The 19,715-nt window shown below is 55.4% G+C and overlaps 1 protein-coding gene across 4 annotated transcripts in view; it reads right to left on the bottom strand.

Moving 5' to 3' along the window:
- Positions 1 to 14,533, bottom strand: part of EPHA10 (EPH receptor A10) — a 48,866-nt gene extending 34,333 nt beyond the window's left edge. Inside the window, exons 1-5 of one of the 4 annotated variants that reach the window (XM_051832034.3) lie at positions 13,749 to 14,533; positions 11,556 to 11,620; positions 9,863 to 10,541; positions 4,571 to 4,726; positions 3,797 to 4,147 (exon numbers count right to left, since the gene is read on the bottom strand). In XM_051832034.3, the coding sequence (XP_051687994.1) occupies positions 3,797 to 4,147; positions 4,571 to 4,726; positions 9,863 to 10,541; positions 11,556 to 11,620; positions 13,749 to 13,854 (1,357 nt within the window). In that variant the 5' untranslated portion in view covers positions 13,855 to 14,533. The remainder of the gene's footprint in view (positions 1 to 3,796; positions 4,148 to 4,570; positions 4,727 to 9,862; positions 10,542 to 11,555; positions 11,621 to 13,748) is intronic. The other 3 variants (XM_089299114.1, XM_051832033.3, XM_051832035.3) reach the window with 3 other exon arrangements.
- Positions 14,534 to 19,715: the final 5,182 nt, after the last annotated feature.

Genomic DNA, 19,715 nt, shown 5'->3' with positions numbered 1-19,715 from the left:
AAGAGACAGCCCATGAGCGATGACTTGAAGACAGATGCCGCAGCAACTCCGGGGGCTGGGGAGGGTTTTAAAGCACAGATTTCTAACACTGAAGTAGAAAAAGATAATCAAAGGTTTTTCTGGAAAGCACAAATTTATCAAAATTGATGCAAGAAGAAATAAAGGAAAAGACTGAGAATATCACCAAAGAAAACACAGGGTCCAGGAAGTTTCCCGGGCAGCTTTTCATGCCTCCATGGAATGGACACAAGGTTACCTTACAACCTTAGTGGAGGGGCCAGCGTTGTGGTGCTGTGGGTTAAGCCATCCCATGGGACGCCCTCAGCTCATCTCAGGGCGCCAGCTGGAGTCCCTCCTACGCTGCTTCAGACCCAGCTCCCTCTGACTGTGTCTGGGAAGCAGCAGATGATGGCTCAAGTACTCGAGTCCCTGCCACCCACCTGGGAGACCTGGCTTCACCCTGGCCCAGCCCTGGCTATTGCTGCCATTTGGGGAATGAACCAGTGGATGGAAGATTATTCTTTCTCTCTCTCTCTCTCTCTTCCTCTTTTTCTCTCTCTCCCTCTCCCTTTCAAATCAACCTAAAACTTAAAAATATGAAAAAAAAAATTAAAATTCATTGGAAAGTAGAATTAGAAGATAAATTTATTTTGGTGCAAAAAAACCTGAAATTCATGTACATCAGGGTATTCAAAAAGTTTATGGAGGGGCTGGTGTTGTGGTATAGCAGTATAAGCCTCCACCTGCGATGCTACATCCCATATGGGCACTTGTTCGTGTCCCAGCTGCTCCACTAGCAATCTAGCTCCCTACTAATGGGCTTGGGAAAGCAGCAGAAGATGGCCCAAGTGCTTGAGCCCCTGCACCCATGTGGGAGGCCCGGATGAAGCTCCTGGCTCCTGGTTTTGGCTTGGTCCAGCCCTGGTCATTGCAGCCATTTGGGGAATGAACCAGCAGATGGAAAATCAATCTCTCATCTCTCTCTCTCTCTCTCTCTCTCTCTCTCTTTCTCTCTCCCTCTCTGTAACTCTGCCTTTCAAATAAATAAATCTTTTAAAATGAAAATTTTAAAAGTTCATAGAAAATGCATATTTTAACTATGCAGGGATTTCACCTTTTGGGGGTACCAAAATAAAATTACGTTCTAATTCCATTTTTCCACTAGTGGTCCCTCACAGAGAATTGTGCAGGTATATATAACCGGTCCAGAGGCCGGCGCCACGGCTCAATAGGCTAATCCTCCACCTAGCGGCGCCGGCACACCGGGTTCTAGTCCCAGTCGGGGCGCTGGGTTCTGTCCCAGTTGCCCCTCTTCCAGGCCAGCTCTCTGCTGTGGCCAGGGAGTGCAGTGGAGGATGGCCCAGGTGCTTGGGCCCTGCACCCCGTGGGAGACCAGGAGAAGCACCTGGCTCATGCCATCGGATCAGCGCGGTGTGCCAGCCGCAGCGCGCCAGCCGTGACGGCCATTGGAGGGTGAACCAACGGCAAAAAGGAAGACCTTTCTCTCTGTCTCTCTCTCTCACTATCCACTCTGCCTGTCAAATAAATAAAAAAATAAATAAATAAAATAACTGGTCCAGAGCAGAGAAAGAAGTGCCTCCCTAATGCCTTTTCCAAAGCCAGCATTACCCCAGTGCCAAACTCTGACAAGGAACACAAAACACACTCGACTAATCTCTCTTATAAATGCAGATGGAACAATCTTCTAATATAAGCAAATGAATTCAGCAAACTATTATAGGAATAATATGCATTTACTCATAGCCAGTGGGGCAGAGTCCAGGAATGCAACAAGTTCACTTTGAACAATCCATTAATAGAATCCATCATACTGACAGGTCAAAGGAAAAAAAAACATGTAATCATCTTGAAAAATGTCTAAGCAGCATTTTACAAAATTAAGATCTATTCCTGATTTAAATTAAAAAAAAATTCAGCCAAAAGCAGAAGCAAGTAATGGTCTACGGCAGGCTACAGCACAAATCTTTGGGGGCAGACAGACTGCGATCAAAGACAAGCAGCCCTAGGCCTCTCCAAACTCAGTGTCATCATCTGGGGGATGAACACTGTTCCATCTCAATAAATTAATGCAGGAAATCATATCGCACAGTGCCAAGCTCAGAGCAGCACTCATGGAAGCTCAGTATTTTTATTAATAAAATGGATAGAGAAGAAGTCTCCGTTGATGCCAAAACAGCAGTTAGGATTGCTGGAATGACATGCCAGATGAAAGCTGGGATGGGCACGGACAGGAGAAAAAGCCTGAAGGTGTAGACCCCAAGATATTAATCGCTGTTTACGTCTGTGTAATGGGACTGCTGTCTTTCTCTTTTTCTATATGGGTCTTAAAAATGTAAATGCAGAGGCAGGTGCTGTGTGCACCAGGCTAAGCCACCACTTGCTGTGCTGGCATGCCGTGGCAGAGCACCAGGTCCAGTCCTGGCCATTCTGCTTCCGACCCAGCTCCCCGCTAGTGTGTCGAGGAAGGCAGTGGAAGATGGCCCAAGTGCTCGGGCTCCTGTCACTCATGCGGGAGACCCATGTGGAGTTCCTGGCTTCCTGGTTTTTGTTTGGCCTAGAACTGACTGTTGCTGCTATTTGGGGGTGAATGCATGAAAAGATGAGCTCTCTTTCTCTTTCACTCTGCCTTTCAAATAAATCATTCCTTTTTAAAAATGTAAATGCAATAATAGCTCATGTTGTATTGCAATAGAGAGTGAACAACAGAAGTGTTGCTTCAGAAGAGCAGGCAAATTGGGTGGCAGAGAAAAAAATGGATTAAAAACTAAAAATGGTGAAAAAGGAAGTGGGAAGATTTGAGGAGCAGAAAATGGGTATGCCACCTAAGGCTTGGAGGTGTTCTCAAGAGGTACACTCAGAGGCGGGAGTGGGGGGGGGGGGCTGGCGCTGTGGCATGGTGGTAGGTAAAGGCGCCGCCTGCAGTGCTGGAATTCCATATAGGCACCGGTTCAAGTCCCAGCCGCTCCACTTCCGATCCAGCTCTCTGCTATGGCCTGGGAAAGCAGTAGAAGATGGCCTGAGTCCTAGGGCTTCTGCACCCGCATGGAAAACCCAGAAGAAGCTCTTGGCTCCTGGCTTTGGATCGGTGCAGCTCTGGCCATTGAGGCAATTTGGGAGTGAACCATTGGATGGAAGACCTTTCTCTCTCTCTGCCTCTCCTCTATGTAACTCTCACTTTCAAATAAATAAATAATTTTTTTTTAATAAAGAGAAAGAAAGTGTACCCCAGCCAAGAGCAAGGAAAATCTAGTATAGCAGAAAAGGTTGCAGGTCTCACTGGTGCATCTCAGTCCCAGACTCGGCAAACCACGGAGCCTACTGCGTCCCCGCCCCTCTCCGGGGCCAGGAAAGAGGGTGGCCCTGGAGGGCGCTGAGGGATGGAGGCAGGGGACACGCGGTGGGGCCCCGCTTTCTGAGCCAGAAACAGGGGCAGCGATTCGGCCTCCTGCGGACATTTCTGAAGACCGAGGGCAAAAGCTTAAGGGACCCTGGGCCTTGTTTTCTCTGGGAAATCAGAGGCGAGGCCGTCTGTGGGGTTGCCTGGGGACGAAGGACGCTTTCTGTGAGGTGGTCAGGAGGAAAGGGCGCAGCGAGAGTTGCCCGCGCGCTGGGCAGGACGCTGGGCCTCGGCCGGCGTCCCCAGGGTCACCTGCGGTCAGTGAGGGTGGCTGTGCGGTGGCTGCGGTGGGGTGGGCGGGGCTGGCCTGGTTGGTGGGGAGTGCGCGCCACAGCAGGGGCCAGTGCCGCTCGGCCTTGGTGCGCAGGGCAGCCTTACCCCCGGGCCCGGTGGAGACGGTGACCTGCGCGTAGGTGGCTCCCGCGGCGGCCGCTGGGCCCGAGACGCCGTTGAGCGCGGCCACGCGCACGGTGTAGCGCGCGCCGGGCCGCAGGTGCAGCAGCGTGGCCGCGCGCTCGCGCAGTCCGGCCTGGCGCGGCACGAAGGCCACGCGCGGCCCGCACGGCTCGCACGCGCCCCCCGGGCCGTCGCGGCCGCAGCGCAGGCACAGCAGCGAGTACGTGACGTCCGAGCGGCCGCCGGAGTCGGCCGGCGGCAGCCAGCGCAGCCGCAGCGCCAGCGGCGAGCGGCTCAGGCTGTACTGCAGGTCCCTCGGCGCCGACGGCGGCCCTGCGGCGACATAGAGCGGGCGCGGTCGGGGTTGGGGGGTGGTTGGAGCGGCGTGGACGGGCGGAGGGCGGGGCGTGGCGGCCGGCGGGGGGCGGGGTGGGAGAGTGGGGGGTGTCCGGGTGGAGGTCAGCGAGGGGGCGGGGATAGGCCGCAGGGGCCAAGCACGGAGGGTGACAGTGGGCTGCGGTGAGGGCGTACACTGGCCCGAGAATCCCAGCCTTATCCCTCTGGACGCTCTCGTCCTGGTTCTCCCAAACCCAGCCCCGGTCCCCTTCGCCCACCCCGGGGTCCCCTCCCTAACCCAGCCTTCAGGGTCGCGGGCCCCTTGTCCACCCTCAGGCCCTGCAGTGCAGGGCCCCTGCCCTCCTGGCGCCTTTCCCGACGGCCCCCCACCGTGCACCATGCAGCCAGGAGGGCACTCACGGGTGCAGGAGGCCGAGGGCGGGTCGGTGGGCGAGCGCGCATAGCTGTCCTGGCACACGCAGAAGGTGGAGGCGTTCTCCAGGGCCCGGCTGTGCTCGGGGCAGGGTGAGCAGAGCGGCCGCCGCGGGGACACCTTGTAAAACCCTGGGGGACAGGCTGCCGGGAGGAACGGGTAAGGAGTGGGCTCCTCCACATCTTCCCCCCGCCCTTTCCTGCCTGCCCCCACTCGGGTGATGGCAGAGTCAGGGGCTCCGTTCCTCCCGCGGGACCCCTGGCCGGCATCCCCGGGCCCCTGGTCAGTGCCCAGGGCCCATGTCTTACTTCCCCCAGCTCATTTAATCCTCACAGCCACCTGTGAGGTCTGCGCTTTATCCCCATTTGTAAGATGAGTAAATGAAGGCCCAGAGAGGTTAAGTGAGCTGCTCAGTGTCCCACAGCTAAGATTCCAGCCTGAGTCCCAGCCCTTCCGCGCTAATGAAAATGAGCCCAGCCTGCAAGGGCTTGTGCCAGTGTGACCCAGGGACTGACACAGGCACACACATCCCACCCCAACCCCCACCCCCCCACACACATACTCATTGCTGTCAAAGCCAATCCTCCCAACACCCTGTCACTCAGGGTTATAGCATCGTAGGTCCCCAACCCACAGCCCCAGTTCCAGTCTGAAAGTGGAGCCAGCCAGGTGTGGAGACGGGTGGAGGGAGAAGAGGCGACAGCTCTCTGGACTGTGAGTCACGGCGGTTCTAGTCTGGACACCTACTCACTCAGGTCGCTTCTCTCACCTTCCCCGTCCCACCCAGGAAACAGGTTATTAACAGTGCTTACGTCTCAACCTGGGTTGCACCACGGCTTTGCTGTGTGGCCTTGGACGAATGGGTTGACCTTTCTGAGCCGTATGCAAAATACCCACCTCAAAACGGTTGCTGAAGGATTCACAGAGAGAAAACCTGTAAACCGCTTAGCCCAGCAACCAACTACATTTACACAAGAACTGCAAGAATTACTGTTCCTCCCCCACAGACCTGCAGGGAAAACAGTTCAACACCCTCTTGCAAAAAATCTCTGACTTCAGCAACCTTCCCGGGGAGGCAGGCGGCTGCTGAGGGCTTCCAGAGCCCGGAAGGCTCATCTTGAGACGGGCCGCTGGGCTGGGGTGCCGGTGAGAGGGTCTCAGCAGCCCAGGAGCCTGGGAAAGTCTCTTGCCTTCTGCACAAAGCCTGGTGCCAGACCGAGGCTGGGGCTCGGGAGGCCTGGGGCTGGGTGTGGACGAGGCCCCTCCTTGCCTCTCTGGCCTCAGGAATCCTCAGAGGAATGGGAATAACCCTGCCTGAACTCAGAGGGGGCGAGGGCGCAGAGAGGTGACCTGGCCGCAGGGTCTCCCAGCAGTGGGGAAGGAGTGCTGGCAGCTCCCCGGAACACGTGCACCGGGGACCACAGCCGTGGCCATGGGAGGTCCATCAGAGGCACCCTCTGCTTGGAGAGGCTCTGTTTAGAAGAGGCTTGTGTTGAAGAGCAGCCTCAGAAGGGGATTTCCGACTGCCAGCCCCTCCCTCCCTTCCTCAGGGTCAAGGTCAGAATTTCAGAGGTCCTCATGTTCACTGCCCACCCGCAAGTCCGTCCCCAGCAGCTGCCCGAGCCGGGGCCACAGTCTTTGCTCACATGCTTCCTAACGAAGACTGCTGCCTTTGTGAACGGCGCGGTCCAGGAAAACGCCTCACTCGCTGCCCACAGCAGCCCCCCGTCTGCAGTGCCCCTCGTGCCGCCCTGCACAGGGTCTCCATGGCCAGCTCAGAGAACATCTCTGCTTGGCTCCAGGGCAGTCCCAAAGAGAGGTGAAGGTGCAAGTTTGGTGCCTGGAGTCCTCCCCCAGGGGAAACCTCACTTCCTTCCCAAATCCCCCTAGGGGCTAGGAACTGGGGGGCAAGTTTCAGAGGGAAAAACAGGGAGAACTTCCCTTCCTAAACCCCCAACAGCTCCCCACTGCCAGGACCCCTACCCAGGCCTCTGTTGCCTCCGGGTCTTCCCCTGCCCCCTTTTCTCCTGGCTGCTTCCATTCTTCTCCAAACTCTACAGCAAAAATCACCTCCCTCATGAAGCTTTCCCTGATAGCCTCCCCAGTTCCCTACTCCGCAAGCCAGAGCAATGTGGCAACACCTGGTGACAGTCTACTCTAAGCCCAAGGGGAGGGGAGGAGCTGGGCTCTACTGAGAAGTGGAGTTGGGTTCCCGAGTGTGTGTGTGTGTGTGTGAGAGAGAGAGAGAGAGAGAGAGAGAGTTTGCTCTGTCTTCCCATAGTGGGGACCCAAGCCTCTTCCTGCAGCCCCTGTCCAGCTGTTCAGCGAGCATCCTTTATCACCCACCATGAGCCGGGTGCTGTACTAGGAGCTAAATACGCAGCAGCGAACAAATAACCCAAGCATCTTCCCTGTGCACTGTACAGATGGACATCCCCCCCACACACAGGGAGAAGAGAGGCCATCAGTTGGTGAGTCCCTCCACATCTGGCCATCATATCAACAAACACCTCCATCTGTACCCATCCCCCTCCTCCCTCCCTGCAGTCCCACAGGAGGGCAGGAGCCAGCTCCAGGTAGGGGCAGCACCCGCATCTCCACTCGGGGTCCCCACCCCTGCCCTCCTCAAGACCACACTGTCTCAGTCATCCAGTCATCTCTCCTGCTGGTTCCCAGGGCTGCTCCGCCTCGGCTGGCTCTTTCTGGCGCCTCTTCAGGGGGCGGAGCTATAAAAGCGGCCTATTTCAGGCACAGCTGATAAGGCACTGACGGTAGATTATTTTTAAAAATAATAAAAGCGAAAAAATAATAAAAGTGACTAAAAGTTGGCCTGCTTTTTATTAGCAACATGCGTCAGCAATTCCAACCCATAATGAAATAGTTCTTCCCCCCACCCCGGGGCAGACCACGCCCCCCTCAACCTGGTAGCCCATGGCTCCTTCCCTAGGGCATACAAACGGGCCTTGGCCTCCTGCAGGAGAATCTTCTCTCAGCCTCCTGTGCTCTCCTCCTCCTCACACCTGTCCTCTGGATTGCCTGACTCCAGCTCTCCACCTCCTCGCTCCCTCCACCCTCGGCACCTGCTCTTTCCATCACTCACCAGGGCCACCACCTGCCGGCCTGCTCGCCCGCGCTGTGAGCTGTTCTCTCCTGGGTGTCTCTGTCTCCCTTGCTGTCATGATGTTCCGCCTTCCTAGCTCTCCTCTAACCCCTCACCACGCCCTCTGCTCTGTTTTCTCTGCTGCTGTTCTGTGAGTCTTCATTGTTGGTCCCCTGGCTTCCGGCCCCATTCATTCCCACTGGTCTCTCCCAGCCGCACCCACAGCTTCAAGCAGCTTCTCTGTGTTCCTAGGCTCCAGAACCACTTTCTCTCCACCTCCACAGGGTTCATGGTGACACCGCACCCTGAGTTCTGTGCCCCAGTGAACGCTCTCTCTGCCCATTCAGCCCAGCCAAAGGAGCCTCCTTTCTCCTGGCCCCTGCCCTCAGGGGTCGTGCTGCGTCATGGCCGCACGCCCAGTGGTTCCTGCCACTGCCTTAGTTCACACCTTGCTCTCTTCCTCCTGGGCCGTTGCACCTTCTTCCTTTCTCGTCTTCTGGCCTCTAATCCTTCCCTCTCCGATCCTGCCTTTGCAACTGCAGCTCAAGGAGTCTTTTGAAAATACAAATCTGAACATGTCAGATCCCTGCTTCAAATCCTCCCCAAAGGCCTCAAGCATGGAGCCTAAGCTCTTTATCCCTATGTTCAAGGCCCTGTGTGATGTGTCCCTGCTCCTCTCCAGCCCTTCACTCCTCACATCCCCGCGCCACACCCCTGACTTCCTGTGCCCCAACCAGGCTGAGTCCTCCCTGCCACAGTGCGTCTGCACACAGGGTCTAGGCTCAGAGCACTCTCGGCTGCCTGGCGGAAAAGGCCTTCTCATCTTCTCGGGGAGGCCCTCTTCCTCCTCAGCATTGGGTTATTCCTTCTCCACGCTTCCTTAGCTCTCTGTCGATGCACAGCACACCCTACAGCAACCACTCGTTCCCTCCTACATGTGCACTGAGCACCTACCGTCTACCATTGCTATTACGGACACTGGGGCCACTGAGACTATAAGACCCAGTGCCTTAGCTCCAGAAGCTCCAAGGGAGAGCTGGAGACACAGACGGAGACCCCTGCATGCCACGGGGTCAGCACAGGGGCTGCAGCTAGAGCGTGGAGATGGAGCCCAGCCATATCTGGAGGGTTTGGGAGGGCTCGTGCTTCTCCGGCCCTTATTGAACAACAGTTTCCCCAGGAAGAGATGGGGCATGCATGGACACATGTGATAAGCCCCCAGTGAGAATGCAGCTGGCTTGCTCTCAGTTTCTATTGATGACTGAACAAAGGAAGAGAGAGTCCCTTCCTCATCACTTCTTTGGGTCTCCCTCAGTTATGACACATCTCACTCGCCTGTGATTTGTAGATGTTCTGTGTCTAGACTGAGCTTCCCAAGAGTGAGGGCCAAGTCTGATTCATTTCTGTCACCCTGGTACCCAGAAAAGACCGGCATTGGAAAATGTGTCACTTGATCTCTCTACATGAAGTATACACATCCATAGCCACATGTTTCCTCTGAGTCTCCAAAGCCACAGACAAGGAGGGAGGAAAGATCTGTTCCCACGCCCCCGCAGACCAGAGAACCCAGCCAAACCCTCAACACCAAGGCTCCTTCCAGTGGCTCCAGTTCAAGTGTCCTGTGAGATCTTAGTAACCGTCCAGTGCACCTGCCAATCTCAAACTCAAGAATCAAGTCCCTTCCTATCCCCTGCCAGCCTCTGACTTGCATATCATCAGCGACCAGGAGTTCACTTCCTAGAATTCAACAAGTCCCACTGGCCCGAAGCTCAGGCTGCAGTAGAGTTCCTTACACATAGGCGAGGCAGCATGGAACCCTGAGAAGACCTTGCGAGCTGGGCAAACCTGGCTTCACATCCTGGCTCCCCATTTGCTCACTCAGGTGTCAATCTGCCTCCTGAGGTTGTGTTTCCTCATCTGTGTAATAGGAATAGTGCTGTGAGCAAGCAGGTCTGTGCGAGGTGCCCACCACAGTGTCTGAAATACAGGTCCCCAGGGCCCCCTAATCTGTTACTCATCCCTCTCCATGAAACCCACTGGAAACCACAAATGGTCAGGACCCCCGCCCCCAGAGCCAGGAGCTTGCACTCCCTCTCCCGTCTCTTCCATCCAGGGCACTCTCTCCTCACTGCCACCTGCGCGTTAGACTCCCACCCCGCACCCCCAGAGGGCTGGATACCTTCACAGATGTCGCCTCGCTCCTGGAATCCGGCACTGCAGCTGCAGCGGCCCACAGGCACCAGCCACTCGCCATCGGCGCCGCAGTGCATGCGTGGGGGGCTGCCGGGCTCCCCTTCCGAGTGTGCCACGCACGTCCCGGTCACTTCCACCAGCGTGGAGAAGGCGCTCTCGGCCGCGGTGGCCGGGAACGCCGCCAGGCCCCGCACGGTGGCGCGGCACTGCTTGTAGTAGACGCGCACCGAGACCAGTGCCACGCATGCGCCCACGTCCTGGAAGGCCAGGTGGAAACCCCGCCCGTTGAGCGGGCCGATCTCGCGCACCTCTGTGTTCAGCTTCATCTTGCGCTCTCCCAGGTCGCCCTGCGTGAAGCTCTCGTCCGCCGCGATCGTGTCGATCTTGTGGGGCCGGCTGCCGCCGAGGCGGGGACGCCCTCGGCCCGCGTCGGCCTCGCTCTCCAGATAGTAGACGTTGAAGGTCTCCTTGCAGGTGCCCGCGGCGCCGGGGATGCTGCTGCAGTCTCGCAGCGTGAACTGTAGCTCCACGAAGATGCGCTGCCCGCGGCCGCGGCCGATCCAGCCAGTCTGCAGCCAGTTGTCCTGGTTGGGCTCCAGCACGTTGCACACTTGGTACGTGCGGATGGGACGGTCGTGTTCGTCCACGCCGCTTATCTCCTCCCACTGGGACAGAGTAAAGCGGAGGACAGCTGAGAGCCAAGGGGCCCGCAGGAGGTCCTGCACTGGCCGTGGCTCGGGTGGACACCACCTTCTCCCTCCTGTTGCCCTCTCCCACACCCCCTCCTACTTGACCATGCACACTCCTGAAATTATAAAATGCAGAGCTGAGAGAGACTTTGGAAATAAGTGAGTCCAATCCTTTTTAGAGGGGAAAGTCAGGCCCCAGAGGCAGGGCGACTTGGCTGGATACTGCCTCAACTTGGTGGCAGGGCCTGGATGGCGCCTAGAGTTTCCTAACGCTGCACCCAGTGCCCTCTCTGCTACAGCAACTTGCTGTCACACCCAACTCACCCCACACCCACCCAAACTCCTAAACTTCTTTCAGGACTCCAAGTGTGGTTTGCTCTACCAATCAACCATCAACTCTGCCTGGAGGATCTGCTGGCTGCCAGAGACTGCCCATCAGTAGCTCCATACAGATGCCATATTTCTGTTTTTAAAATAATTAATTGAAGATACTTGAAATTTGAGAGGGGGGGGACAGATCAAGGTCTCCCATCTGCTGGTTCACTCCCACAAATGCTTGAAATGGCAGAGTCCGGGTCAGGCTGAAGCCGAGAGCCGAGAACTCAATCCAAGTCTCCCTGGATGGCATTGACCAAGTACTGGCACCACCACCTGCTGCTTCCCAGGGTGCACATTAGCAGGAAACTGGAACTGGGAGCAGAGCTGATATGGGATGTGGATATCCCAGGTGGTCTCTTAACCATTCGGCCAAACACCCACTCCCAGAGGTCCCACTTTTGCTCCTAGATTTGGCCAGTTTTCTCTCCACTTTTTCTTTTTAACTGTCTGTTTGAATGAAGGCTCAGTTTTCTAATAGGCCCCTCTGGTGTGATGCCAGGGCTACTGCTGACCACACACTTTGAGGCAATCCGATGTGGCCCTGGGAGCTACAGGGACTGAGCCCTGGATACCCGGAGGGTCCTGGGGACAAGGACATGGTTTCACACTTACCCCGTTACTTGGCAGTGCGGTCCAGCCCAGCTCAGCTTGAGAGGCTTTGGAATCGAGCAGGACAACTAAGGAGAGGCAGAAGAGAGAAGTCAGGAAGCCAGAGGGCCCTAGGAGCAGCAGGGTGGGCTCCTTAATGGAATTCACTCGAAATGTGTGATCTGAGAGGATGGAGAAGGTGGTAGAAGATGCAGACAGGGTTTTCCCAGTCTACAAATCCCCAGTCTACAAACAGATCCAGAGCTGGAACCACAAGAAGCCTGTGTTGTCTGTAATGAGTTCCCACACACCTAGTCCCTTAACACAGAACTCTTCTCCCTTGCAGATCTAGAGTTCCCAAATCAGTTTCAGTTGTCTAAAGTCAGGTGTCGGCAGGACTGGTTCCTTCTACAGGCTCTGAAGGCAGAACCTATTTCCTCACCTTCACCCTCCAGAGACTGCTTAGGTTCCTCGGCTTGAAGGCCCCCTCCCCCAGTCTTCCAAGAACAATACTTCCTTTTCCTCTGGCTCCTCCCACCCCCACCCCCATAAGAACCATGTTGTTACGCTGGGTCCACCCAAACAATCTGAGATAATCTCTTCTTAGCCATGCCTGCAAAGTGTCTTTTGTTGCTTAAGGTCGCATTCACAGGGCTGGCACTGTGGCATAGTGGGTTAAGCTGCCACCTGCAATGTGGGCATCCCATATGAGCACTAGTTCAAGTCCTGGTTATTCTGCTTCCAATCTAGCTCCCTATTAATGTGCCTGGGAAAACAGCAGAAAGTGACCCAAGTACTTGGGTCCCTGACATCCATGTGGGATACCTGGATGGAGTTCCTGGCTTTGGCCTAGCTCAGCCCAGACCATTGAACCAGAGGATGGAAGGTATCTCTCTCTGTTTCTCCCTTTCTCTCTCTAACTCTGCCTTTCAAATAAATAAATTTTTTAAGGTCACAATTGCGGGTTCTGGGGATTAGGACACAGATTTATGGAGGGCGGGGAGTGTAATTGTTCAGTCTTTCACAAAGTTCACAACAAGCAGACTAAGCCTGGCTCTCAGTTGTGAATCCACTCAGACTCAGGGGCTCTTATGAAATCTGGGGTCCTCAGGCTTGAGTCTTTGCAGTCAAAATCCCCTGGATTCTGGGTAAAATGAAGGGTCTAACAGCAGGAGAAATAAACATCTCGCATCTCCACAGCCAGTTCCTTTCCCAGGAGCTACCACCCCCTCTGCCTTTGCAAGAACGTCAGGGGTGCTTTCACGTATGATCCACGACCCCTCCAACACCGGGGGAGCTGGGAGTCATTTTACTCCCCGGGAGCTTTGGGTTCAGCAGCTTGCATTCTGGCGGCGTTGGCCCCAGAGAAGCACCCGTGTGGACAGACCGCAAGGACGCAGCCCACACAGGAGGCCAGGCAGTGGCAGATTACTCATGTGGGGCTCAAGCCAGGCGGTGGGCCGCCGAGGTGAGGGCCTCCACCGAGGGGCCGACTCCAGTGGCGTCAGCCGCAGCCGGCAGCACCGGCGGCAACGTACGCGTGTTCACACAACCGACAGGGCTTCGGCATCGCTCGGAGGGAGGCGACCGCGATCCAGCGCCGGACGCACCCCGCAGGCAGCGTCTCAGATTCCGGCTCCTTGGGAGTCTGCACCTAGGTATTACGCCCCTGGATTCAGCTGAGCGCACAGCTCCTCTGGATGCAGAATCGGAGGCTAGACGTACGCTCTGCTGTCGCCGTCCGTCCCCAGCCCCGCCGCGCGGACCGCGCCAGGTAGAACGCTCTCCGAATTCAGCACTGCGGACAGTTCCGCGGCCGGCGCTTCGCCCCCTCTTCTCCGATCGGAGCTGCATCCCACACTCCAGCATCACCTCCGCATCTCCCGGTCTGCTCTGCTCGCATCGCTCCCCGCCCCCACACCTCCCACCTCCAATCATTCAGCCTGTCCGTCTCACCGGCCCTGAACCTCCGCCTCTGGCTTCTGAGGCTCTGGGTCTTTCTTCCCAGCCCCTCAGGTCTCCAGCCTCTGAGCTGCTCAACGCCCCTCTCTTCCCATTTGGGTAGCCACCTTCCTCTGTCTGTCCAGACTGCCCGCTTGCTTCGAACCCTAAGACAGACGCCAGTCTCTCCAAAGACTCCTTCCCTGCAGCGCCTCAGACCCCAGCCTCCTATTTTTGGGGTCTCCAGGTTCGGAGACCAGCCACTAGTCTCCTCACCTTCCTCGGCGGTCCCAGGCCGCCCAGGTCCCAAAAGCAGCGCGAGACAGAGCGGCATCAGACAGACGAGCAGGCGCAGCGGGTGTGGAGCGGCACCGGTCTCCATGGTCCGCAGACGGAGCTGTCAGTGCGGCCGCGGCTCGAGCCGCGCCAGCCCAGCGCCGCGGAGCTGCGCCCCCAGACCCCAGCCCCGACTGGGGGCGGGGTCTCGCCGGTCACCATCATCCATGGGGACCAATCGCTAGGCACCGCCGCGGGAGGCCCACCAATCCCAGCTAACAGAGCTTGGGGAGGTGGAGTTTCATAGGCCAGGGGCGGAACACCCAACTGGAGAGGGAAAGGAAGGGGTCCCGCAGATCTTCGAGCCGTGGGGGTGGGGTAGCGCTGAGCGCCGGCGGGGCTGCGGCCCAGGGGACCGGCTGGCTCCGGCGTTCCAGGGCACTACCCCTCCGCCTCTGGCTCCTGAGAAGTAGGCGACGTGGGCGTGGCTTGCGGAGGGGCGACCCTCCAGGCAGCAGCGACACTCACAGCCTCGGAGATAGCCTGGAAGCTCCCTCAACCCCAGGACTTGCATCTGAACCCGATGTCGCGACCCCCAAGCTTTGGGGAGAGCTCCTCCGCCTCCCAGCCCCTGGCCTCCTCCTGCGTCTCTGGCTCCTGATGTCTCGCGGCTCGATCCTCCCCTTTCTCTGCCCGCCCTCAACAGACACACACACACACACGCGTGCACACTCACAGACACACACAGCGGCTGGAGGGAGGGGCCGGCCTGGCGCGGGAGCTGCTCGAGAACCGGGAGCAAAGTGGGAGACGGGGTCCCACCCCACCAGCCGCGCTCGCGAGGCTGGGAAAGCAGGAGGACGCCGGGCCGCGGGCGCCGATAGATTTTCCTGAACGAAGGCTCCTCCGGTCTTTGCTCCTGCTGCCAAGACAGGAGCTGCACACCCCACAGCCAGCTCCATCCTCCGTCTGCTCGTCTGGGGTTCCCCTTCGATCACCCCACTCTGCCCAGCCCCAGAGACCGGCTAGGAGCGCAGCGGCTGGGAATCCGAGGCTTCTGCGAGAGAGGCGGAGTTCACCCGCACGAAAACGTGGCGCACGACCTCCGTTTAGTGAAGGTCATTTATGTGCGAGCTGAAGGTTTAACCAGTGGTTGTGGGAAGGGCTGGGGCCCCGGGGATGAGGGAGGCAGCGGCTCTGAGCTTCACCATCTGGGCTGAACTCGAGGTGAGAAAGCTCCACCCAGCTCGTCGCTTTTCGGAGCTCTTTGGGGGACTTACCTTTGGAGGCGGTAAGGGGTAGGGGGAGGCCTAGGGAGGAGTGTGAGTCCTGCATCTCCTCTGTGGTTTGAGTGTCGGCGCATTTTGCCCCTCCATCCAGCACTTCTTGGGTGCCCTGCTCTGAGCTGAGGATACCAAGGGGCGAAGCATCCCACCTATGCCACAGCACGGGTCTCTGAGGACCAAGTGTAAGATAGAAACCTGGCCATTTGTAAGCCGCTTTCTCTGGGCGTGTATGCACGGGGTATTTGTGCATCCACACTTGTTCACTCACTCACACACACACACTTGCTGGATAGTAGCAATAAAAAGTAGGTGTCAGGAATTGGTCTTTGCTGCAGGGAGAAAGGTCGCCAGGTGGGGCTGGGGCTCAGCACCGGCAGCCCGAAGCCCGCCGAGGAAGCAGAAGGGGGTGTGGCCTCTGTCCATCCTGGGATGCCCCTGGGGCCCCTGAAATCTGATCTACCTGCAGCAGGGTTCTTACAGCCCCACCTCCTTCCCATCTTCATTCTCCTCACGCCTGGCTTTCCCCTCCCCCTCCCCCAGCGCTGGGAAATGGTATTTTTAGAAGCTGCTTAGAGACCCAGGACTCCTTTCATTTCGAAATGAGTCCTCACTCCACCACCCCTCACCCTTCTCTGGAAAACCCGACCCGGCCCCGCCTTCTTAGCAGTCTCTGAGGCGCCAGTCATGGGCTCCTTAGCAGAGCTCCGGGGACTTCAGCCCAGAGATCCTGACCCTGGGTGCTGAAACTAAATGCAGACTCCCTTGGAGCTGCGCAAGGATCTCTCAAACGCCAAACAGATGGGGGCAGATTGTCTGGGGAAAGCCACACAGGGTGGCCCTACAAATCCTGGCTCTGGGGAGTCTGGCTTACTCCCTCTTCTGCCATATACACCTGCAGGCAGCTGTTGGGGGGGGGTTGCCAAAATGAAACCCTAGGAATGGGGAAGAGAAGAGAAAGAAAGGGAGTGAATTAGCACTTCTCTTCCTTCCTCCGAACAATTCATTTATAATAAAACCCGAATGGAGAAGCCCTAGTGTATGCAGATATATGCAAATCAGCCAGATCTTAATGAGTTGCTCCAAGGCGGACTCTACCAGAAGGCTGCAGAATAGACTGCTCAGCGGAGAAATTCTGGATGCCTTAGAAGGAAACCACGGCAACATTCATCACAGCCTTCAAGGGCCGGGGTGGGGGCAGTCAAAGGCCAGGAGGTTCCTCTCTGAATAGCCACAGGGACCAGGCGCCAGTGGGGGTGCAGGTACAGGTGGGGCATCTGGCCGAGGTGCTGAAAGCTCAGCCCTTACTCCAGCTTTAGAATTTCTGTTCGTGGTGCTGAAGCCACCACAATCTGAACCTTCCACCTTTGCTAGATCTGGGATCACTCTGCTCCTGTTCTCCAATCCTCCACCCAAGGCTCACTGCCTGCCTCTCCATCTATAGCCAAGATCCTTTGATTTGAGTCTCCAGGAACCAAGCAACTTCCACTAGCTGCAGTAAGAGAGGAGGGGCTTGGAATACACCGGACAACTCCTGTTTTCTCTTCTGCTCCTCCCAGACTCCTACTGAAGATCTACGTCTACGTTCTATCTTCCAGGGTCATGGTAGGGAGGCACACCTGTTGGTGAGAAGTGGTCTTTTAGGGAGAAAATTCCACTTTACCATAACTTTCACCTCTAAATTACTGAAAATTACAAATCTAGGTACTGTAAATGTGACCCCTTCCCTTTCCATTGGTGCAGAAACTAAATTCAGAATGGCTGGATCCTCACTGGAGGAGACAAAAACTGCACCAGAGAAGTCAGGGCCACGTCCTGCTCTCAGCAGAGGAAGCAAGAGACAAAGCAATGGAGAGCTTTGTTACCCAAAGAAGCATCTTCAACTTGTCTCTTTCCTCCTCTGTGACATCTTCCCTTCTCCAGACCAAAGAAGGAATAAACATGCTTGAAGCAGATTCTTTTTTTTAAAAAAAAAAGTTTATTTATTTATTTGAAAGGCAGAGTTACAGAGAGGCAGAGGGAGAGAGAGGTCTTCCATCCACTGGTTCACTCCCCAGATGACCACAATGGCCAGAGCTGGGCCGATCCGAAGCCAGGAACCAGGGGCTTCTTCCAGGTCTCCCACACGGGTGCAGGGGCCCAAGGACTTGGGCAGTCTTCTACTGCTTTCTCAGGCTGTAGCGGAGAGCTGGATTGGAAGTGGAGCAGCCAGGACTCGAACCGGTGCCCATATGGGATGCTGGGACTACAGGCAGCAGCTTTACCCACTATGCCACAGTGCCAGCCCCAATTCTTTTTTTTTTTTTTAAGATTGGTTTGTTTATTTGAGAAGCAGAGTTACAGAGAGAGAGGTCTTCCAACCACTAGTTCACAATGGCTAGAGCTGGACCAATATGAAGCAAGGAGCCAGGAGCACAAAGACTTGGGCCATCTTCTACTGCTTTCCCAGGCCATAGCAGAGAGCTGGATCAGAAGTGGAGCAGCCAGGACTTGAACCAATGCATATATGGGATGCTGGCACTGGAGGCGGTGGTTTTACCTGCTATGCCACAGTGCCAGCTCCCAAACAAACTTTTAAACTGAAATTTTCTAAGACAAAGGAAATGTGAAACATTTAACTTTCCAACTTCTAAAATTAAGCAGAGAAAATCTTTACAATTATGAAATACAACTGCTATCCTTCTGTGAAGCAGACACAAGAACACTCCTCAGAGTTGCTATGACATCAGAATATAATCTTTACAAATGGCCTCACACGATACTTAACCTATAATTCTGTTATATATTATTATACAAGTTCATGGTTAATTAGGATGAAAATGGAAGAAGAAAAAGGAAGGAAGGAATAAAGGAAGGTTAAGTGGTGCAGGAGGAAGAGAGAGAATTAGAAAGAGAATCACACGGAAAAAAGGATAAAGAAAGAGCAGGTTGCTGAGATGAATGCAGCGGGAGCACAGGACTCTGGGAGCCACGTGCTTGAAGAGACAGGCGTGTCATCAGGGCAGGTGTCTGGCCAGCTGCCAAGTGGCATCAGAGGTGACATTTACCTTAGTGAATTCATCATAGTCTGGCTTATAAACTTGACTTCAGCAGCGCTGAGAGAGACCTATATATTGAGGGTTGAGAAGTAAATCATAGTAACTCAGCTCCTATCCTGTTATCTGAGCCAAAGAATCAATGTATTAATTTATGATGAGAAATGGAACTGCCAAGGGGCCCAGCAGCCACACATTGCCATGTCCAGCGCGTTCACTCCCTGTAGGAAAATGTGCACAGGAAGCCAATGCATGATGTGAAGGCAGCTTTGAGAGTGCGAGCTGGGGGAGCTGGGGGGTTTAAATATTTGATGGCATCAGGCTTTGATAGCCCCATGCCTCCAAATCCCCCAAAGGGGCAAACCTGCCACTGGAACCTGAATGAGGGTCCTGGGGCCAGGGCTGGGAACGGGCTATGCCAGCACAGTCTTCTACGGTTCCATTTTTAAAATCCTAGCTCTATTTCCAGTTGCCCAGATTGAAGCAGTCCTTTTAAATGTAAGTGATCAAAGTAATATAAACTAATAAAATTTTTATAAGTAAAAATATTAATTCATTTCCCTCAGATGGTCCTATCCCAAAATTTAAATCCTGTTAACAAATTGATTTGTATCATTCCTGATATTTTCTACATGTGCACACAAACACACACACACTTCTTTACAGAGAGTGAATATATCTGTTTATAGAGTAAACATTGTTATCTACCCTGTCGCTCCCCGTCTTCGTGGAGGAACGACACAGGACCCTGCGCTGTTCTTTTGTCTGCTCGGCCCTCCCCGGGTTTGCTGCTGGTTCTTCCCGGGTTGGCTACTGTCCCTTCCACCTCCGTGGAAGGGCGGTTCCCCCTGCCACATTCCCCACTTCCGCAGGGGAGCGGCACACCGCCGGCCGGCTCTCTCGGGGGCTGCACAGGTGTTCCCCTTAGATGTTCCCCTTAGATGTTCCTGGTGCATGCCGTCTCTCTCCTCCTTTATAGTCCTCCTCCACCAATCCTAACTCGGCTGTCCACACGCCGAGTACGCTGCTCTCCAATCAGGAGCAAGTCCTACAGTTTATTGGCTGAACTGGAGGCAGCTGTGTAGAAGCTGCTTTCTCCTCTCCCAGCGCCATATTGTGGGAGAGCAGATGCATAGAATAAGTCTTAATTCCAGTAACTCAGTCCAGTCCGGGTTGCTCCCCACATACCCAATAACTCTCTTCTCTTATTTTTATATTGTTGACAGAGCCATCATTTTTATTTGGATGTTCAGCCATTATAGTCCTTTACCTGGGGAAAATAGCTTTCCCCCTAAGTTCAGGGATCAGTAAAGATTATTACTGATTAAACATTTTCAACCATTGCATGTGACGTTACAAAACCTGGCCTTTAAAAAATGTATGGGGGCCTGTGCTGCCGTGTAGTGGGTAAGGCCACTGCCTGCAGCACTGGCATTCCATGTGAGTGCCTGTTTGAGTCCTGGCTGTTCCATATTCCACTTCCGATCCAGCTCTCTGCTATGGCCTGGAAAAGCAGTAGAAGATGGCCGAAGTGCTTGGGCCCCTGCACCCGTGTGGGAGACCCAGAAGAAGCTTCTGGCTCTCTCTCTCTCTCTCTCTCCCCCTCCCTCCCTCCCCCCCCTTTGCCTCTATGTAACTCTGCCTTTCAA

Source organism: Oryctolagus cuniculus, chromosome 7 (genome assembly GCF_051225735.1).
Source record: "Oryctolagus cuniculus isolate XC-2025 breed Fujian yellow rabbit chromosome 7, ASM5122573v1, whole genome shotgun sequence".
Lineage (NCBI taxonomy): Eukaryota > Metazoa > Chordata > Mammalia > Lagomorpha > Leporidae > Oryctolagus > Oryctolagus cuniculus.
The sequence above is the reverse complement of the archived record's forward strand: the minus strand, read 5'-3'. Positions and strand labels throughout refer to the sequence as shown.